Below are 23,741 nucleotides of genomic sequence, written 5' to 3'. Positions count from 1 at the left end.
ATTCAAAGGAGGAAGCAGCAACACCGGACTAGAGCACAAGGGGGACAAACCTCTGATGGGGGAGATAGGAGGGATGGAGAAAAAATAGGTGCAGGATGAAAAGAATGGGGAAATTACATAAAAATAACAGTAAAAATAAATAACAAAGACAACTTCCGGTCTCAGTCAAGTCAAATAGTCATCATTACAAGAAGGGATGACATTACTGGTAGGAGGGAAAGATGTGACAAATGTTAATCCAAGACATCAGAGAAGTACTGTCATACGGAAGCTATGAAGAAGAGAAGGGAAGACGAGGAACAGAGAAACAGGAGGAACGAAGCGAAAAGATAATGGGAGAAGAGCGGCAGGTGGTGATCTCTGATCCCATTATACAGAGCTAATCCTGACCAGGAATGAGTGTGTGTGTGTGTGTGTGTGTGTGTGTGTGTGTGTGTGTGTGTGTGTGTGTGTGTGTGTGTGTGTGTGTGTGTGTGTGTGTGTGTGTGTGTGTGTGTGTGTGTGTGTGTGTGTATCTTGACATTCAGTGACACGGCAGGTCTGTCAGTCAACCTGTTGCCAGATTTAAAGGAATATGAGGATGACTGTTTGACAGCACATGTTCACAAAGGACTGAAATATTATAAAATGTTCCTGCTCTGATTTAATTTTTTAACAAAACTGTGACAGAAAATTCGGTGCATAATACAAGTGAAAGAGAGGGATCTCAATTATAGATAAAATGTCTGAAAATGAAACGAAAAACTGAACAAAAAGGCCATGGCAGTGGTTGAATAATTAATGTTGCAGCTATTTGGTAAAAAAACAGACATTTAGTCCAATAAATGTAGGGTACACATCTTTACCATATTTAACAGGTAATTTCATGCTGCTTTTCTTCTATTTGATTGACTGCTCTCCATCTCCCCATCGCTCGCCCAGCAACAGAAGTCTGACAGCTTTCTGCTTGTCAGATGAAGGGCTGCGTGTCTCAGCTCGCATCCAGAAAATAATAAAACTCAGGTGTAAACTTTTTTGGAGTTTGGAAACAGCAGGTGCAGAGTTGTTGGGTGAGTGTGACATGCTTGCTGGCAGGCAGCCTGCACTGGATATATTACAAGTCAGGCCAACAGTGCCTCTGGGACAGAATGTGTTCACCTCAAAAGACATGAATACGTTTTTTTTAATCCATCTGAACAATTATCACAAACTAAGATAATACTGTTTGAAGTAACACAAAGATTCGTAGGTCCCATGCTCTGCTGAGGAAAAGTTGTTTAGTAGCAAAAAGATTAAAAGTTAGACTATAAGGATGAGCTGGTCACTATTTTAAAGAAATGGTTATTTTCACTTTGCATATAAATTATATGTAGCTTTTGTTGATTCATGTAACTCGGATTTTTTTTTTATTTTTATTTAATTTTATATACTTTTTTGATCCCCGAAGGGAAATTAAGAGAGCACACTCTAGCTACTGATTACAAACGCATGCATACATATTTGTGAGTACAGGCCCCTGTATCACACACACACACACACAAGGGGGGCCTGTAGGCATGCAGGGGAGGTAGAGTGGCAGGCAGCTCCTTCTTGGTGCGCCTCAAATGAGCAATTTGTAAAGGGGACAGCACCTTGCTCAAGGGTGCCTCGGCAGTGCTCCGGAGATGAGCTGACACCTCCCACTGTTAGCTCACCTCCGGGTATTTTTGGGGGGGCGGGAGCGGGAATCGAACCGCCGATCTTAAATCATAGGACGACCTGCTCTACCGCCCGCTTTACCACTGAGCCACTGCCTGACAGAGTGAGTCGTAGCCACTATTTGTGAGAATGGTGACCTATGACTTTAACAAAATGAGGAATAAACACACAAATCAATTAATATAACTAACAAAAAATAACTGAAAGCCATATGTGTATTACCATTGTAATCCAATCACAAATTTGTTGTTGAGGATGGTTTTATCCTCTGGTTTGAACCCATTCTGAACAATCATGTCACATGATCATGTCACATAGCTTCTTTTTCATCATCAGGGACTTTTCAGCGTGTCCCGTTAAGAAGGATCTATCCAAAAACACCACAATCCTTCATTCAACCTAATTATAAATATATTTTTACAGATAGAGAAACAGTCCCAAAAACACACTTTGCTTTCTCAGCAGCTAAAAATGGGGGTAGCTCTCTACGGACTCCAGTGAACAGTGACTGGATTCAACGTGGGCAAAGCTTGAGTCATGTAATTGCACATTAATGAGATATTCTAACTATGGGTGCAGGAGCGGAGCTGTATGCCAGACTCACTGATGGGTCCACGACCACACAGGTTTTTAAATCTAAGGTCTCCATCAAAGCAAAAAATGTCAACCAAAAATATCTTCAAACCAAGACAAAAAATAATTCCTTGAAAATGCTTTCCTAGAATTTATGTGGTGCATCACTCTAATGGTACGTTCCAGGCATAGGGGAGTCACGCCTCTCACTGGAACATGGTCACCTGCATGGATTACCAACGTCTGTGATCACGTGTGGTGCAGCTGGCTACAAGCTGGAGATTAGTCTGCTACAGACAGTTTAAGGATGTCATCCAAACTAAATCTAACCTGGTGTGCAGATACCAGAGTACTCAAGGCAAGCTGACGTCAGCTCCAGACGTTTTTAACCTGATTCTGAATGTGACTAGCACATACATCTAGCAAAAAGTTCAGAAATTATTGGATGACTAATCAATTAGTCAATTGCTCTACAAGAAAATGCTATTGTAACAATTTTGATATTTAATTTAGTTTTGTTGTTGTGCTCAGACAAAAAAATCCCGAGCTATCGATTAATCTGGACCTAAATTATAATTCAAAGCTAGCTGAAAGGTAGCCAGTTGCAGCAGTTATATCAAGATTTGTTAATGTGCTGATGTATTCATTCAGACTGTAAATAGTAAATATCAAACATCTGGTATTATTGGGGTTGTCTTCAAAATCTGGTCCAAACTAACCAAGACCAAAAACCTCAGTACACTCATGTCAGCATTGATGAAAGGTGCAATTAAAGCAATCCACGCCACACTGCAGCTCATTCTTTGTTCATAGACAAAGTATTTTACAAGCCCGAAAAAACAATCGTGATTGTTTTGTTTGGGGGGGGGGACAACCTCGGGGGTAAAACACCAATCCACTACGACAAGAGGAAGTCTGTTTATGACTAATGTTTGACAGAAGCATCAGAGCTCCATCCGCTCAGTTCTTGAAACAAATCACTCCACAACAAAGAGAAAAATGGTTGCACATCCTACACATGCAGGCCAGATGTCCCATGCATTTCTCACATTTCATCAACCAAACAACACACAGCGCAAACAGTGAGCTCATAAAATGAGAAAGAAAGCTCTGGACAACGTAACCCAGGTTGCATTATTTGCAGTTCAGCTCTGAGTAGCCCATAACCAGGGAGAATGCATGATTTCTGTTCTGTTCATTGAACACTCCACTTTAAAAAATGAGGTTTGAATGTCCAATTTCATAACAAACCATATTGTCTTGTTCATTGGATATTCTGTGTGACTTCTCTACAGAGAAAAATAAGAAACTTTTCATGTTCCTTCCTATGTAAATAATTGACTTCTGGCAACCAAAAAAGACTGAGCGCTGGAACCACAGCGAGGCTGCATTTTCAATTTTTAATGACTTTGTGGAGGAATAAGCTAGGACTTTGAAAGAGTGCCAGTTTTTCAAGACATAAACACACTCTCTGCGAGAACACACAATTAGTAAAAGGCCAGTGTTTTAAATCATTTGGCTGCAGGACGGAGATCACTAACAAACGTCCTACAGCTAAAAGCGGAGTTTAATGTGTCTGCCAAACCTCTGCTCCCTTCCTCACTATTTAGCCTTTCCCAATTCTTTCCCTGTGCTGTAATTCTACAAGAATGTGTGGTTTCTGAAGACTGCAGTCTGGCTTTCCCGAAAGTCCCAGAAACAACACAAGATGCTGGCCAACCGGGCCCCACCCTGAGCTCCAGGTTTTACTTGACTACCTTCTGTCTGATGGTCTCAATAGAGGAATCACAACTGGTTGAGACAAAATAAGCCAGCCTGAGGGCCAGCACTTGCACAGCTCTTACTGGAACCTTACTGGAAGAATATGAAACATTACAAGATTCTCAAAGGCACACAAAGGTTGTTTTTGGTACATCTGGATCTGGAGAAGAGCCTCTTGAAAACCCTAACACACACACACACACACACACACACACACACACACACACACACACACACACACACACACACACACACACACACACACAGGAGGAGGAAGATGAGATACACCTTCAAGGAGGACATTTTGCAAGTCGTGAAAGTTGGTGATAAAGAAGCCCCAAGAGAGACTGGATGCATTATGATACAGTCACGTTAGGTGTGTCGCCAGCATGGCAAGGATAAACACTGACATAACTCGTTTATCACTGGAAATAAAACCATGAAACTGGAAGACATCTATGACCATGAGAGCAGCCATTGTCACAACTTCTGTATGTCGCAGTCCCTCGCTCAACCAGAGCCTGTCCAGAGATCGGGGAGTATAATCGAACTGAAGCCATGGTGTTGTGAAACCAGGGTTGTCAAAACGCGTAGACCACACTACATGACTGTGAGAAGAAGAGGGTGATGACTGTCTGTGGATGAGAGTGACGAGTCAGCTGATTATGATAGATGGCATAATGAAGCATCTGATGTTCGGTTCAAATCTCAAACCTATCCTGATCAGAGTGTCTCACTTTAATTATTCATATTTATTTCCACTTAGTTGAATTCCAAATGATTTCCTGAATTGTACTCAGTCTTGAAGTACTCGGCCAATCATCAATACAGTATATTCAAAAGCATTCTGACTCAACTTTGCTGTGGACTCTTCTTTGAGTTTGTTTTAAATACAATATTTTATCTCAATGAAATGCATGAAAGTTAGTGTATATGGAGCACAAAAAGGTAATTTGTTATTTTGGCCTGTAAAAAATATGCTTGCCCAGTGGATTTTTGTTTTTTCATCACACAAAAAAAGGCTTTATTATGGCTCATGAAGCTCAGGTGTAAAGAATATATATTCTCACTGTGCCAATGGGAGTGCAACGCATTTAATTTTAGTTCTCCTATTTAGTATGCAGATATGTGTCTATTGCTATTGGCCTCTGAATAGCTGAACGCATGTAAAATAAATCAGCTATCATGGACAATAAAGCCATCTTTGTTCCAGTAAATTATAATCATGCACCAAGATGTTGGTATTCATGAGGCAAAAAGTGCTAGAAAATATGCCTGAAATTGTAGAAGCCGAGATCAACATCTTCAAGTTTTCTTTACCAAGAGTGTCCCATTGTTTGGTTATAGTTTTACTACAGTTAACACTCAATTTTCTTCATCTACAGCCTTCTTCTGTAATGCAGCTGTTCTTAGACAGGGATAAGATGTTCCTACTGAACCACAGCAATCAGATGACTCTCACAGGCTCAAAAGGTCTCTTTACATCCATGAGCATTTTCAGGCCACAGATTAGAGAACACTACTTTTGATCATGTAAAAGCCATAAGAATTCTTAGTCTTTTTAGTTTCCGGACCGGTTGGTTTAGTAAGTGCTCTCTCTCAGCATACAAGAAACCTTGAGAGACAAAAGTGTGAAGTTGACCTTCAAAAAATCCATGTGAGATGTGAGTTATGTGTACCAGAGCTTGTCAGAGTAGCCTTAAATAAGTGGAACAAGCCAAAGGCAAATATTTTAAGCTTAAATGTAAAAAAATGACATCAAGACAAGTAGAAAGTGTTTCATTTAACTGATACCTGCATTAATGTTAAATTGAGGAGCATTATTAGATACGAGATAATGGCCCAACATAGCCTTAAAGCTGCTTCAAGCCTCTCTCTCTTCACATTCACTACTCAGCTCTGGGGAGATGAATCTGACCCTGCTGCAGAGGCAACGCTGGGAGCCAGGACCTCCATCGTCTGCCCCTTACCCAGACAGAAAACAGGATATTCAGCCAAATCTGGAAGGCAGCAGTCATGCAGCCGGCCCAGTCACTTAATTATACGAATTATCGTCATCAAAGTAATCAAGCTTTGCGCCCTGTTCGCCCGCTCCTATTACACCATGAAAAACAGCATGGCATAGAAATGATACAGATTAAAAGAGAAGCTATGACCTTGGCTGGTGTCACTGCCAGAAGAGCTTATTTTGGGAGGAGAGTATAAGATGTGGGAGAAGCATGGGAGTAAGAACAATAGCGTACATTTTTCATGTGTCTTTACTCAACATTAATGATGTGTTGGAAATCAGAGGAAATAATCAGCTTCGAAAGTCCAAATTTCAAACACAGTTAAGTCCAGGTCAATCGTACATAAATAGATTTCCAGTAAAAGGGGTCCAAGGGTTAACGTGTACCTGACTGCGGACATGAGACACTCTGACCAGCAGCCTCTGTTTGTTTAGAAACCTCTCTGAAATTTTCCACCTATCAAGTCGACCGTGTTGTGGTGCCTGAAAGGAGAGTCAGAGACGAACGTGCCGGTGGCATTTGCATTTAAAATCAAAATGGATTCTATCTGACACGGTCTCTCCAGTCTAAAGCCTCTCCGGGCTGAATAATAAACCCAATCCCTGGATGTAATGTAGGAGTGACTGCTGGGGTGGTGAATGATGTGTGGCATTCTGCTGAACAGGGTTTACAGTCGCCGTTGAGAACACAGATGACTGTTAACAGAATGCATTAGTAAAGATTAACTCGCCTGGTAGAATCGCCACATTAGTCCCTGTGATCATGTTAACATCCACGTCACAGAGATGGTGTGGGCTATGATAGGGCTCGCCTACTGATGTAGGGCTGAGGGACTGACTATTTGTGCATCAGATTTGGTTTTACAAATTTGTTTTTTGTGGAGTATTTGTGAAAATGGTAATATATGTAGATGTGATTATGTTAAAATGCAAGGAAGTATTGTTATTAACGGGTGGACTGACTATCTGAACATGTCAGCTGATTACATCATGCGTATTATATGTTACTCAAAATCCTTTTGTGGAAGACAGCTAGAGGTGAAACTATTATCTGATGACAGGACAAAGGATGGCTTCATCATAGAAGACTCAGTTTTGTTCCCCTTTAAGAAATTGTGATTTCCAGTAATTTCTGGTAATGGTTATGCGAAAATAATCTTACATAACAAAAGTGAACTACGAAGAAAATACATTTAAAACAATGTTGACGGAAATAAAGACAAATTATGCTTTAGTTAGAACCGAAGTTAACCATGAAGAATTCAGTTCCTACTAAAAAATTTAATAATTATTTTGTTCAGCTTATCTGTTCCTAGAGGAGTTGACCCGCGGCGACAGCACAGAATGTTTCATGCCATTCACACTGTTAATGTGAGAGATGCAAAGCAGTAAAGGCTAAAAAAAGCGGCTTCAATTGACAAAAAGAGCATCACACACGAAGATAAATAGCTCCGAGTCAGGTTACAACAACACAGTGAAACGATTATTTGGATTCTGAAAAAAGACAGTCAGTTTCATCCTCAGCTCCAAAAGCAACTCCTCTTCAAATTCCTTCTTTTTTATGGTGTTTCTCCTCACATATCTCTGCCCTGTGTTTCACCACTGTTAGCTCATCCAGTCCTACAGTGTGATTCAACGCCTTAACTGGTTTGATGATGCAGTCACGGTTTAGACTTTCAAACATCAGATGTCCACCACAACTGTACACGGAAACATCTGGATATGTACCGAACACAAAAAAAAAAAAAATCAAAATGAGGAAAACCTCAGCAAAGTCAGCCATTAGATTCCCTTTGAAATCCTAGGATATGAAAATACTACTGAACTCAAGTGTTTGGTTTTGCCATGACTATGGAGACAGATGCACATTTTTCTCAGAATGGAAAAAGCTGTCTTATTATTAGATTACAAGTTATGAGCTCAGAGGGAAATGATTAAACGCTGAAAGTATTCAAGAGTTGACGGAGACAACCCTAATGGAGACATGGATGGAAACATCTACTTCCTGGTTTCAGTCCTACGTCCTTCAGTAATGAATATTCAAGAGCGCTCAATTGGAGCTTTTAGACTGACTGCCTTTCATTTAAATGAGAGGAGTTTATACACCAGCATGCAATTAAAGAAGTGCTATGTACTAACAAGATAGTTCCCTAATGAATCCACCTCTTCTCCAGCTCATCAACTTCCTCATATACCCCACACAGTTCTAAAGAGTTCTCATGAAAACAGTCCCAAATGAAGTGTCTGAATGGAGCAGAACTTAGTACTGTCAGAAACTATGTAAATAAAGCATCATTTACATCCTTATAGGACATCTTTCTCCTTGCAGGGAGCGCCAGCTCTTGATACCAATTTGATGCCTTCTAGGGACGAATGGGCGTCCTCGTAAATATGCGGGAGCGCACATGTGTTAAATGTGCCATGCTGTTTTTCCACTGTAATCGTGGTACTTATTTGGAAAAAAAGAAACATTCGGTGACATCATGGCTTCAAATATCTGCCAAGTTTTAGGGATGGTTTACAGATGGAACATATTTGACCTTAAGATCATTTTCTATTTAGCAGAACAAAGTGAACCAAGATAGTTTCACAAGCAGCATTAGATTTCACTTCATCCTTTAACTAGTCGGTCAACAAAACCTGAACTGACCACAACGACTCTACTGACACTTAATCCAGCTTCCAAAGAGTTTTTTTTCTTAGTCTGTGTAAGAGAAAAAACCTAATGTCAGAATTTTACAATAAGCTACACTTGTGCGCGTTCTGATGTCTCTGAACACACTTAATTCTGCTGGTCACATTGTCCTGAGGCGAGTAAATGATTGATCAATGTGTGGATGACTAAACGCAACATTCATCTGTAACAAGATTGAGTAATTTGTCAAGGAAAGGAAATAAATGTAAGATCACAAATGTGAGGACTTTTTTTCTATTATTATTTTTAAATATTAACATGGCAGACCATATACCAGTTTAAGCCAGAGACGTCAGGTTATATACCAAGCATAGAAAGCTGCAGGAAAGAAATGACAGCAATAAGTGAACAAAATACGTGCTGGGAAGAAAATAAAATGTTTGAATACACGTTTTCAATGCTAGTCAGCTATCATCGTCAAAAAATAAATCAACATTTGGAGCTAGTTATCTTAACATGGAGAAATAACATTTAAAAAAAATGTGTCAACAAACACAATAATTTTTTCAAGCAACTGAAACCACCTTATATGGGTGTAATACTTCACACTGAGTGACAATGTGATCAAAATTAGTCTTGATCATGTATGGAATAGAACAATGTAGAAAACATCAGTCTTGTTTACACAACCCGTATGTCAGCAGGAACAACCTCTGGTTCAGGGCTTTGACCCCAAGCGGAGCTGTGTCATGTCGATGGTAGGGCATAGAACAGTGACCCCAGTGAAGAAACCGTTGCCATGAAAGAAACCGCCTTTCTGGTGTGAGTTCAATCAGTCTTTCGCAATTTGACACTAATTTTCACCATATTTTATAACCAACTCCATATTAACTTGTGCTTGGAACAAGTAAAAAACACGATTGCTTTTGTTGTTTGGAACAACAGCTCAACATAAATTGTTAAATGCAAATGTCATCAACTGAAGTTAACAGCTGTTTTACTCTAGGTTTTGTCAATTTGCCAGGTTGTAGGAGGGGGCATGTTCCTGTGGAAGTTCAACATGAGCGCATAGCCAACAGCAGTGTTGCTGGATAATTGACCAATAGAAGCGTAGCTCACATCACTCCAAGTCCTTCATTTTGTCTTCTGTCCCAACTCATATCAAGTCATATGACTTTCTATGTAAAAAAATTTGACAAAAAGCTTTGTGGTCACTGGCTATTATTTGATCAATCGAATAGTTGAGAAAGTTATTAGTTGATTTAATAACAACAGTCATTACTTTAACCCTCCTTTGCATCACTGACCAAATGGATACTTCCACTATATTGTCTCTGTGTGCTACAAATTCTAATGGAATTCTTTTCCATGCAATCTGTGCATTTGTGCATTCTCTGTAGCAAGACTTCATAATTTGCTAAGAACGTGGTGCATTAATTGATGTTATTCCTTTTATATCATGTCAGAAAAACAAGTGAAGGCACAAAGTCCCTCTTGGAGTAATGAGAGCAGTGAGGGGGCATTCCTGGAGTTGCTATCAAAGCAGAGCAGTCCGGTAGTCACATTCCAAACACCAGTCCGCTAACCACGGTGGTTAGTTTCTGTCATCTCACCCCCAGCCAAGTCAGACGCACTTAAAACCTCACACTGAGACGAGCCAGACAGACAGGTCCCGTCTGACTCTGGAGAACCTAAACACCAATATGGTGGCATGGCTCACACTCATACCCCACTTTCCCTTTCTTATCCATCTTCTATTCCTATTATCAGCTGAAGGTGAAAGTTAGCAGGGAATAAAAAGGAGAAAAATAAAAGGAAAGCTCTAAAGGAGGAAAGCAGACATCCTGACATGAGGGTTTTTCCCCATTTTTCTTTGTCATAACCACAATGCCATCCTGCCAAGGAGGTTTCCATTAGCTAAGAAAATTAAATAGAGAAGTGGGAGGAAAAAAGGTGGAACAGGAACAAAAGAAGAATGTTCTAGATCTGCAATAACTAAATATTTTTGTCAAGATTGCCACAATTGTATGCAGAGGTTTTTATTGTTTGGCGCTGCGACCTCTGACAGTCTTCGAGCTACGGTGGCTACAGCCCAACATAAACTAGCGCTGCTGTCGCCAGTTATGCTGCAGCTCCATCTCCCTAATGTGTTTTCCCTATGCCCTGGTGGTTGGGGCGACAGTTTATTTTAAACATCACTATAAACTTGCACATGCAGACCCACGGTGATACAAAAAAAGTCACCGAGGCCCAAACCCACACACAAGAAAATGCACGGTCAACACAGTTTGTCTGTCTGTCAGCCTTTACTAGTGTGCACAAGTTCCCACCACAGCAGAAGTCTTTTCCAACCCCTCGACAGGAGAGAGGAGGTGGTGAGAGGAAAGCAGCTCCAAAACATACATATGTGCTACATATGTCAGTACACACATCTGAGGGGAGGGGAAATGGAAAACAATGGAGGTGTATATTATGGGAAATTGAGGAAAATATATTCCCTCCCTTCATTACTTCCAGCTGCCTGGTAAAGAAGAAATAAAATGCTCTTGATCTGATCCAAGACAGTGTGTTAAAGACATTTTTGACCATGCTGGCTGCCAGATATGGCGAAGAAAGACACACACACACACACACACACACACACACACACACACACACACACACACACAAAAAAGAAAAAAACACACACACAAGGGAGAAGGGAGAGCATGTGCGCAAATGAGTTTTTTTATCTGCTTGTGTGCCTGCACGGTGACAAAAAAAGTAGTTCGTGTTTGGACACAGGCAGATACAAGGAAAAAAAGGAGGGGGTTTCTGTTATGCATTCATCGGTCCCTGCTTTCTGTGTAGTCCATTAGTGATTGCATAACGCTTGATACACAGAGAGTGAATGCACCCCCTGAAGGACCGGGCACCAGCGAGGATGTACTGGAGGTTGCTACGCAAGGCAACCAAAGTGTGTTTCAGTGTCAGCAGTGAGTTTAGAAAAACCAAAAGATACATTGGCTTTGCCATGATCAGACAGAGCAGGTCTTCACTTTGGGGAATTCTGGTTGATGCAAAATAAAAAAAGAGCATCATTAAAAATACAACAGGAGAAGCTGCAGTCACAACATCTGGCCTCTTGTGTGCCAGAGCATCCTTTCATTTATCAGATTTGTCGTTACACTCTCAGCTTAACTTTGATTGTATTTTTAATCTCATATTTATCCTTCATTCCTCTTGCACATATAAAGAACAGACATGTTTTGTTGTCCTGCTGCTGACCGGCACGGCATCTTATTTCTTGCTGATCTGGCACACTTGCGAGTTCAACCCTGAAAAAGAAGCACGTTTACTGTTGAGACAGAGGAGAAACTGTCCAAACACATCCATTCATTCAAAAATCCTTGTGCTGTGCAGAAAAATAAGTGAAGCATTCAGTGTAGTAGCCTTGCAGACAAGTTTTGGATAAAGGACAAAAGGAGAGTTTTTCGGAGTAAAATGTTTTTAAGATTCATAGAGCTTTCACGTTGACACAAGAGGGAAAAGAATGGCATGATCCTTGTTATTTGTTTGTCTAAGGTTGCATGGTGTACATTTTCTTATATGTGCAGAGGAAGGTCAGTTTTCATTAGCAGCATATCAACAGACACAAACCTAGCAATAAAGCCAGAGAATGAAACTTGAATACCTCTTTGGGATTTTGTTTAAATTTCTCTCATAATTAACAACCCACACTTTATTTCTCAAAAAGTCATCACAGTCTTCAATGTGGCATCATCACCCTTTAAAATATTTCCTCTTCTTCAGGCTTAACCTTTATTTTATTAATACTTTTTGAGAACTGTCATTTGATATTATTGACTCTTTTGAGACACAAAAACAGCTATCATCTTGCACTATCCTTATGGAAGGGATAACAAACAACCAATAGAGGGGTAACATGTGGAATCTTCTTTTATTGACCTGAAAAATCGCTTAAAATTGACCAGAGACATTCCATATAATTTTGGTCTCATCCTCCCATTCGCCTCTAAACCACTGCAATCATGTTTTCCCCGACCTTGGGAGCTGAGCTCATCCCATATTCATCCCTCCCACTCAAGTGATTCTTTTGAGTGTGGCATCAAAGTGTTTGACTTTACTCAAAAGCCTCCTGCGATTCACAGATGTAAAAAGAATGACTAACACCAATGTGTCCCACCAAAACATGACACAGATTACAGACTATAAGATCTGGTGAGCAGCTTGTACACCAGATCCAGGGTGGTCTGAGCAGCATATAGCTCAACGCAACCTTTTCCCCCTTGTTATCAATGGTTCATGCAAGCACAGACATGAAAAATGTCACAAAAGCAGACCATTATGAAAGACAACAGCAAAGCAGTCACACAATTTGTAAAAAGCTCATTTTTTGAGTCAACTAGAGCCTTCACTTTGGTCAGAGACCTCACATGATGATGTGACAGAATTATAGTGAGCAAAGTTGGATCTCGAGCAGAAATGTGGAGCATAAATGGTTTCTAAGGAAAAGCACAACCATTTCATATGATCATGAAGGGCAGTGGATGACAAAGTAAATCTGTGATATAACCAATTTTTCCAAAGTGGAGAGTTTTATCCAAAAGTTTTTACAAGACACTGAGAGTTATTGAGTGCCACTGTGATGTGAAGGGGTAATTAAAAACACAGACATGTCTGCCTATAGCAGATTATCAACCTCTGGCCAACACCAGTGCTGATAGAAAGAGTCGATGTGTTCCAGTGAGGCATTTGCAGGGTGCACGTAAAGGGGAGGAAGATATTGATTAGGTTCAAGTCTGTGGGTGATTTCTGTGTATATTATCATCTGGAGAATGTTGGTCTAACATTCAAACCTTAACAATAATACTTTATACACGCCATGATTGCTAAGAGGATGCTGGGTTATATTGTACCTGGTTAAAGATCAACATGTGCTTTGTGTAGATCAACCTACTGTAGAAAAGCAAAATCAAACAAGGCAGTCAGAGACTGCAACGTCCCGCGACTTACCCTAACCTACTTTCAGGGTAGATCAGGGTACCCTGAAAGTAGTACCTGACTAGTACATAGACTAGTGCATATGGAGAAGGCCAGTGTGAGTAAGACCATAGATCAAAGCTGGTTCATAGGTAGATCAAAACACTAGCTTTGATCTATGGTCTTACTCAAACTGGCCTTCTCCCTCGTCTTTCTGTCTTATCCAGTTCCTGAGTGTACAAAAGTTTAAATTTGACCTAGTTTTCTCAAGGTCATCATCTCATTTTCATCCCCTTTGCCGCCCGAGTAATGTGCTTTTTGTTTCATCTTTTTATCTACGAAGATATTTGGTGGACATACTAACGAATGGACGAACGGACGAACACACGAAACCTGACAATTACAATACATCACCGCTTTGAAACGGGATGTAAAAAAGCTAAACAACATACTCTAAGGGAAACCTCATGCAACCGAATGCGATCAAAGCAGCAGTGTATGAAACAGCTAATTGGACAACCGAGGAGGAGGAGGAGGCCTTCTGCCAACTAGCGAGTCACAACCCAGAGAGAAACAACAGGAAGGGACAATAGTGAGTGGGGCTACACATGAAAAGAGCCAAAATGTGTTACTCCTACAACCAGGACAATTAGAAGGCTGATGCACACTCAGTAGGGAAGTTCCGAGGAAAACTTGAAACTGGATCAGGAGAACAACAGGGCTGTTGAAAACTCAAGTTATATATTGCTCAGGTAGACCTAATCATTTAAATGTCATCGGCACTAAATGATTGCAATAAATAGGAGAAGAAAACAAAGATTTATCTGTCTAGTGAGCTGGAAGGTTGGCATTTACTCAATAAAGCATCCATTACAGAGACTCAACAAATAATTGTAGTACATCTAACATACTGATGCTGGTGGCATTCAGTCCAAATGTCATGTTACCTTCACGTCACATGACAGGTCCAAAGCTTCGGTCGAAAATCTGTTTAAATTAGTCATTCAGCTCACCCACTGCTTTAAAACAGGCATGTAATGGGAGCAAATGAATCAAGCTGGAATTACTTCACCCGTGTTGGGTTTTTCTCCGGGTTTGGTCCACGTGACAAAAAACAAACTGGATCTCATCACTTGGATAGATAAGAAAATTAACCTCTGACTGAACTCCTTAAGAGTATTTCAATAAGTGACATGAAGAACATTGCTAATATAAAACGAGCCATGAGCGAAGTGGCAGCCATTGGTCTGCCTGATGATTTGTCACACAGTAAACTACAAATGTATCACCTTTATGATATTTTCTGATGTATTAATAACAAAACACTTCATATAAACCAACATATTCTTGCTTTTGTTTTGGTTTTCTTAAACAGCTAAAGGAAGCCGCGTCTGGTCCGTACGTGGACATAAGTTGCCTTTCTCCCCCCACAGCTATCACCCCCGTTTTAAGTTTGCCTTCCCCCAAAACTTACCGTTTCCCCGGAGAGGAAGACGGTGAGTCCGAGGGTCAAAATTATCCAAACGTTCCTCATTATTCCTCCTTGTCAATGAAAAACGTGTTGTTACGACCGAAAGGTTCAATCTTTCCCCCTCTTCTTCTTCTTTCTCTCTTCCCTTCGCTCCAACTCCTGCCGCTTCTCTCTCTGAGGATTGGGATCCCACCGGATACGTGTTGCGTGTCGGCTATTCCTCCCTCTTCTCTCCAGACGCTCTTTCTGCTATTTGTTTGCGCAAATCTGACAGAATACGCGTACAAGTGCGCACGATTTAGTTGCAAAGTCCCCCGCGCGCCTTGTGTCAGCGAAATCCGCTCGAGACTCCCAGGCTCGCGCTCCTCTCTCTCTCTCGGAATAACCAAGACAGAGTGAGGCGCGCGCACGAGTGACGCTCTGCTGAGCGCGTGCGCGGTGTCACCGCGAGACTTGCGATAAGGTACAGCAGACAGAAAGCGAGTAAAACGACAGCAATCAAACCAATTATGTTGTTTAATGAAAGCTTGAGGATCACCACTGGTTATTATTTCCTCCACGGGAGGTCGGATGACAAACGGCGCAGAGAAACCCGCGCAGCTAATTGTTCATTTCCACTTCTCGATAACGATCATTAATTACACCCTAATGAGGATTCCACAGTTTCAGTCACTGCACTAATTTACTATCAAGCTAGGTGTTGTTGTTGTTGTTGTTGTTGTTTTTTCTGATATTGCAAACATAGTCATTATTGTTGAATTTCAACGTTTGCACAAATAAATACAGCGCTGTTAACACAAGGAAAAGCGAAATCAATCGTGCAATGTTGGGAATATACAACGGAGACTGATTCAAACACTTAAAGGAGTTGTCATTTTTATGAATTGGGACACAACCCCCCCCCCCGGTCAGACATTTATGGCCAAAGTCTCCCCCTGCTGGTTCAAATTAAACCTCACCCCAGAGGTCAAAACAAACTGATCAGTCGGGGAGGTAAATGTTCTCTCCAGTGGTGGTAGCATGCACTACTTCACATGTTCTCCAGTTAGTTTCACTTTAATACATTTTATACCCATCGTGCAGATTATGATGAGCCTCTAATGTCGAAATTAACGAAAAACCATGAAGTATTTAATTCATCACTGATAGTGTCGGCCTGTGTTGACCTGGCATCTTGTCCAGGGTGTACCCCACCTTTCATCCGTAGCAAGCTGGGATAGGCTCCAGCTCCCCGTGACGAGACAATTGTGAAACCCAAAAGTGTCTTGCTGTGAGTGGAACATAGGAATGACTGGGAAAACTGAAATGCTCAAAAACTACTAGGATGGACAATTATAAAAGAGATTAATTTGTATTTAATATGTCATTTGTAAAGTGATAGTATCACTGGATGAAAAGAACATCTCTAACAGGTGCAGTCATTCAGAAAAAGATATGAGGATGATCGTTTCACTTAGTTTTATTAAATAGTCAAATACAGTCGGTGCTGTCAATGTTTCTCAACATCCATTCACAGTACATATGAGAATGTCACCCAACACAGTCCACAGTAGCATCAAAACACTGTTGAGAAAGGTAATCATGAGGTAACCCAATGGGGAACACGACCCTTTAACAGCTTTTAAGCAAACAAATTTGCACACGTCAAATCATTTAATTGTAAATTAAAAGCAAGCAAAAAAACCACACAAAAAATACAATCCCACTCATTGGTTTGAAAACGCATATTTTGTTTTTGTACATTAATTCCCATTTTGGCTAAAAAATGTTTTCATATCATGTTTTTTTTATTTTATTGACGTTGAACTTGATATAGCATCTTTATTGGAAGTAAGATTCCTGTGAAAGACTCAAAGGAACCTTTGTTCTATCAAATGAATGCACTTGGGTAACTCATTATTTTCAAATACAGGTCGTCCAAACTGAGCCTTAATGCATGAAACTCATTATGTGTAGACAAAGACTTTATAGAGAAACAAAATGCTTGTTTTATAAGCAGATTTGTGATTATTTATTTTTTAGCAGCCTTCAAATGACCCAGTGGCAACAGGCTTCAATTAAATTTAAATCTAAATTTAATTTCCATATTAGGAGAATTCATTCAGAAAAGTATAAAGCAGTGTTTTCCCAGAACCTCACTCGTGCAAATTAAATTCTACAACTCTGCCGATCACGTGTATTCCAACGCCAAATTCATTAAGATCCGTCTTCATCACATATTCTCAGTCAGTTCTGCAGATACAAAGATGTTTTCTTCATATACCATCATATACCATTACCTCTTGAAGCTGATGGTCATCTATAGTCAAGTCAATAGTGAGTCAAGGTCGTTTTATAAAGCCTCACTAATAATTAGTGCTAATGGATTATTGTTCACTTTAAACAAAAACAATTGAAATGCAACAAATGTTTCTAAGTCTATTATGAATCATCCTTGTGCAACATTTATGAGGACACTCCTGCTGTTCAATACAGCTGGTTTCAGGACTCACAGCAAAGATCCATTTGTGACTATGTGATAATAACAGCTTTGACATAACAATGACATGTCCGAACATTTACTAGTCATATTACATCTTCCTGCTAATGAGCCATGAGTGAGCTATAGCTCAGTAGCAAGGCCAACATAAAATGTTGTTTATTATCCAGCTGTTCTGCTTCTGTCCCGGCAACACAGACGGTAGCACCAGATTACCGAGCAGTTTCTATCATCAGGGTGTGAGTACTAAATTCATTCTAGGCCAGAAGGGTGGATCTATGGCTCTAAAATGCTTAATATAAGTTCACCAAACAGACATAATAGCTTCACACATTTTTATGTAAAATGATAATATAGCTATAATGATAATATATCTGTCCCTAAATTCCAGAAACTGGATCTTTAATTCTAAAATGTCCTATTTCACAAAGCACAGGTTCCAGTGACAGACAGTAAGAATATCTATAGCCAGTCTTCTTGCTGATGGTCCAGTCAGCAAATGTAGGCCATTATATCACCATTTAATTGAGGCTGTTTAAAAAGAGCAAATACTATATTAAGATAAAAGTTATTCCAGAATTTTAAGCGACTCATTTAATAATTGAAGTTTAAATTGTCCTTTATTCAACTTTCTGTCTTCCTGTATTATGTTTTGCCCTTTTGACGCTTTCCATCAGTGTTAAAGATAATCTTACCTGATGTCACAGAAATTGAAATAGCCAGACTATATCTAAAAGTGTATTAATTTAGTTAAGGCAAAAATATTAATATAAATTGTGTGAAATTTTGAGAAACAATCTTTATTGTTATGAATTACTTGAAAAAATAGATACTGTTGGTCATGGTTCCATGAACCCATCTTGTATCGCTTAGCATAAAGACTGAAAATGTGGAGACAAAATTAAATTTTGTTTTGTGTTGACCACAAAAAGTGTGAATAATATTTATATTTCTGCAAGAATTTCAGTATGTGTGACAGATTTATTTGTTCTGACAAACTGTTTTGTGGCATTTCAACCAGTTGCTTGGCAACTGGTTAAGGCTGGTACAGGAAAGAAGCCTTTATTAATTGGTGATTGTTGCTCTTATTGAGTATTTTTAAATGAATGAGCCAAAATGTGAGCTTTGGAAGGTCTGGTAGATCCACCTTTTAACCATTGCCCTGACCTAGGATAGCTGAATCCAGTCTTTTTTTGCTGAGTTCAGCTTTTACATGTTTACCATGCACACCTTAGGCTAGTATTGATCTGTATGCCTTATTCTTTGCAAGTAAGTCTATATTTTCCTGAAATGTATATCAATTGTAGATGCAGGCTCCTTTCTTCCACCGTAGCGCCCCATGATTACTCAGGTCAGCAAAGATATGTAAGATACTGATGATCTGTCAAGTATCTGATTGCTTGCCTGGAATTAGCAACCCTGCAGTGGAGGAGGAAGACAAGGAGCACCGAGGAGGGGGCAGAGAGGCCAAACGAGAGTAAAAATCAACGAGCAAAGACAACAGAGACATACTGTAGATGAGAAAAAAATAGGACATTAATATCTTTGTCTTTGTCAAAGTGTTAATCACCTATTATTTGAATACTTACAAGATATTCTAGGAGATTCCCACTAAATGGTTGCTGATTTAATATATTATCGGGTTTGGTACAGTGCAAATTGAAATCAAGAGCTCTTGATACTCATATTTAGAATTTTTCATGTGACCCATTTTTATGATATATTATCAGGGTCAACCAAGCTTTACAAAGCAGGGGTGAAATATTTTCTTCACTGCTAAAATAATTATTAGTTTCATACAGGGTTAATGCACAAGCTTCCCAGACCTCCTCGTTCTCCTCCTCAGAGAGATTAACTCTACTCCTGGTGTCCCAGATTATGCCGCCAGCAAAGCTCCGTCTGCTACCAATCCTGATAAAGAGTTTTGTGTGTGTTGCAGTGTGTGTGTGTGTGTGTGTGTGTGTGTGTGTGTGTGTGTGTGTGTGTGTGTGCGTGTGCGCGTGCACGTGCGCATATGTGTGTGCCACAGGTTCATGTTATCATCAGCCTGTCGTGAGGCAGCTCAAAGACACAGCCTAACTCAGTGGTGTGAAGGGAAACCTTCATTGATCTAAATTTAAAATATGTAAACACAGATCGGGTTCTGTGGGAACTGCATGATTTGTTTTTCCCTTTACATTTTATCTGTTGTGAGGTAGGCATACAATATCCTGCACTTCCTTCATTTTCATATGTCAACTGAATCTTTTTAAGACTATACAGAGAGGAGGAACCCACAATTATGCATTTCATTATATTTAATTCAACAGCACCACCAGCTGGTAGATAAGACACTGATTTAAATTCAAAGACAAATCCTTGTGAGTTGTTCCACTCATGACAAGAGTGTCATGAAAAGTCAGTTCTCCATCTTTAATGGGAGCTCCAAAGTTTCCAGTGTTCATGTAGGAGGCACTGCCATGTCTGGCCAGACTCATCAACTTGATGAAGGAGGAACTACGATGTTGCATCAGGATGCCAGGATGACCATCGCTGTCATTATGAACTCTGTCTAATTTATTGTCATCATTCTCAATTGATGAACATCCCCTACTGTTTACCCAGAATCCCAATGCCAATTTAATAAATACTGGAAGTGAGGAAATGTGGTTGGCTTTTTAAAAAAAAAAAACTTAATTCTATTACAAAATATACCTCAAAGAAACAATAGAACACATGCACTAAAAATATGATTGATTGCATTTTAAAATGACTTTTATACCATTGATTAAAAAATATTAAAATACTAAAAATTGGTCTATTATTCACACTGAGAACAGCTGTACAAAAATTTTGCAATGGAGACATGCCTCACATATTCCGTTTTGTCATACATACCTATAGTACTCACTGTAGAACCTTAAACAAATACCCAGAACTAATTAATCAGAGAAACTTCTGGTGTTGCCAAAAACTCATTATCCAGGTGCATAAATACGAAAAATACTTTTAAATTTAAAAAAAAAAAATCTTCTTCATCCCAATATGTTCAGTGTATGTGGGACAGATGGAAGACATGATGGAACTCATCCAAATCATGTCGTGTTTGTGCACAATCAGGAGAGAAAAAAAGCTTCAACCAGAGCTTTTGTTTGTTTGGTCTGTCTTTTTCACAGCAAAAACATAAATACAAACAACTTTATTTGTATCCTCTACTCTGTAATAGGTCAGATCAGAGTCAATTTGGTTCAGCACTTTAACAACTAAATAATACGTACCTGTACACATTGTGAGAGAGGCCACAATCAATATTTACATATTAAAATTGCTTGTACAACTTTCTTTTCCCCCTTTTTTATCAACTCGAAGCCGAACTCGGCAGGATCCATCCCTGGATTTGTCATTAGGTTTAAATGATTAACCAAAAATACATTTCCACAGAATTTGAAACTGTTCATCCTTCTAGAGTCATCTTCCAACTCAACTGATTCTGAGATCATTCCGGGTTCACATCAGTGTTGTTCCTCACTGCCTTTTGAAGGTATCAGAGTACAAAAGTTGCCCCACCTTCTCAAGAATGTCCCTCAGGTCTTTTCTGCAAAAATGTCAAGTACATTGAACAACAGAGGAAACTGTAGAAGCACAAGAAACAAAGGATGAAGTAAAGAACAGGGAGATAAGAGAGAAGAGTGTCACCTGAGGTCTTTTGTACTCAAAATCAATTCTACCCTTAATTTGTTTGCTTCAGTCACAAATTCATTCAGCATTCCTTCTCTCTGACTAACCGCCTAGGCGGTCACTTTTTCCTCCGTGTTTCTAAAAGGTCAAAACAGCTTTTTCTGTTCAAAGGAGGTCACACACACAGAGCAGGCAGTAAGCTGCTGTTAGCGTGATATTTTTCCCCCCGTGTCCACCCACCTGGCTAAATAGTGAAGAGAGCCTGTCAAAGCAAAGCACCTGCAGTGAGTCAACATCTCCTACCAATAACTAATTCATTACAGCCACCAGGCACAACCAGCACTCAGTGTCTGTCTGTTCTGCTCATTGCCGTCGGTATTCACAGATGGTGAACTTCCGTTCGTTCTGACAGCTGAAGGCTGATGTTTTTACTCTGTGTGGATGATGCAATGCAGTTTTGAATGTTTCAACATGTGGTTTTCACAAGGAAATACATTACAGATTAGTTACAACTCATATTAATCAAGTTCTAGAGATCTAGTGAATGATGGGACAAAACGAGATAATGAACTCTTACCTAACATTTATTCATGAGTTTGAAGTATTTAAGTCGTGATTGGTTAATGACACAGTTCTGAATACAACCTTTGCTTCAGTATCTGTGTTTAAAGAATACATTTATGGTGGATAAATTTCAAAACATACAACTTCAATAGGAAATCTTACCAAAGTCATGCCTGAGATGAAGCCACATGACCAAGAAACCCTGCCCTCAGCTGTTCAAATATTAATCAGAAAATAAAACTTTGAAGAATAAGAAATGTTTTTCCAGGAATTTTTGAAAAAAATGATAGCTGTTGCATCCTGAATTGTATATAAGTGAGAGAAAAGACTACAAAAAGGATCATACTCTAATCTGCCCTGAAGAACTTGCTTATGTTTTTATCTGTGCTGATGCTGTTCCAGCACCATGTTTAGGACAAATTAGCAGTCGGTTTCATTCCTTTTTTTGGCCAAAGCATCGTCAATCATTCGATGATGTAAGACCACGTACAATGGGGAAAAAAACGCATGACATACAGGACTGAAAAGAGAAACATTAGAATAAGGGTAATAATAACTAGGCAATGCATGATATTGATCATGGATCAATATTATTTTCTGGAGGAGCAATCACAAGGATGTTTATGTACAAATCACGTAATCATTCTACCTCTCAACTGATGAAGTACCAAATCACAAATGCAAACATGAATAATTCCCGGTCCGTCTGTGTTCATACATGGGCAACTCCTGTTTCAATTCATTCATCACTCATGAATGAATGAACTCAGTCATGCAGTATCCTTGTTCTGGGCTCAATGACACAGAAGCGTCTTCAGTGGTGATGTGCTGCCCTTGCCTCTTCATCATTGGGGACCTGATTCAAATGAGGAGGAATCACTCTAATGTTTTGGCGCCCTCCATGGTTCAATTTGCAGACATCAGCTACCTCAAGAAGTGAAAATGTTGTGTTTTTTATTCTATATTAAGGTACATGGAAAGCCAAAATGGATTGAGTATAGGCCTTCATGTCTTCTCTCTTTTAATAGTTGCAAAAACAGTTTAATACTTTAAATGTATAATTAGATTAAAACATTTCTTCTGCAAAGGCCTACTTGGGATTTTGAATGCCAATCCAATCACATGACAGGATTGAATTGAAAAAAGTAATCCCTTTTTTATGATATGTTGTATCATCACTGAGATAACGTTAATGACGATAAAGGGTGATCGTGCATCCATCCACAAAACTTATAAAAAGGTACCTCTCCAGTAGTTTAAATGTGCATAATTTGTATGAAAAATAAAATTTTTAAGCTCTGAAGTTTTTTGTCACCTTTACAAAAAATAGATCTGGATACATTTGAAAATAAGAAATCTGTTACAATTTACTGGAGTTTTACAGCAGTCTATAAAAAAATATTTTGAACAAAGATATGTTTGTCTTTCATAAATCATTAACAAACTTACTTTGAAGCTGAACTACAATAATTTAATTGATCTCTACATTAATTTCTTTTGGATCCAACCGAGTTGCTTTTAATCGCAGATTTCTGCAATACCCTTCCTTTTCAGCAGGGGGCAGCATCAGCAGCTCAGTCAACCAGGGGATCAGAAAGTGGCTGGTTTTTAGACCAGCCTGGAACAAAGTATGGACTGTGAACTGGTAGTTGGAGAGGTGTACTGCTGAGGTGAAATGCAAGCAAGTACCAAACTCCACAATATGTACCTAGGGCGCTTCCATGTTGCTGCCCCTCACTTCGCCGTTGCTTTATCTTAAAATACAAATTGTACAGGCCCTGTGTGTGTGTGCTTCAGTCTATGAATGTGTCAAATATGTCTTCTTCTAACACTAAATACACCAAAAATCCACTGTAGACCTGGTGATGTAGAATGCATAATTTTAAAGAAGGTTTGAACTGTTTGTACTGCATGAAGTCTAGCTTTAAAAACA

At 39.5% G+C, this 23,741-nt stretch overlaps 1 protein-coding gene across 1 annotated transcript in view; it reads right to left on the bottom strand.

Moving 5' to 3' along the window:
* Positions 1-15,504, bottom strand: part of sdc2 (syndecan 2) — a 44,965-nt gene extending 29,461 nt beyond the window's left edge. Inside the window, exon 1 of the mRNA XM_068332684.1 lies at positions 15,112-15,504. Within this exon, the coding sequence (XP_068188785.1) occupies positions 15,112-15,171 (60 nt within the window). The 5' untranslated portion in view covers positions 15,172-15,504. The remainder of the gene's footprint in view (positions 1-15,111) is intronic.
* Positions 15,505-23,741: the final 8,237 nt, after the last annotated feature.

This window comes from Antennarius striatus, chromosome 14, assembly GCF_040054535.1.
Source record: "Antennarius striatus isolate MH-2024 chromosome 14, ASM4005453v1, whole genome shotgun sequence".
Lineage (NCBI taxonomy): Eukaryota > Metazoa > Chordata > Actinopteri > Lophiiformes > Antennariidae > Antennarius > Antennarius striatus.
Note: the sequence above shows the minus strand (reverse complement) of the source record. Positions and strands in the feature narration are given on the sequence as shown.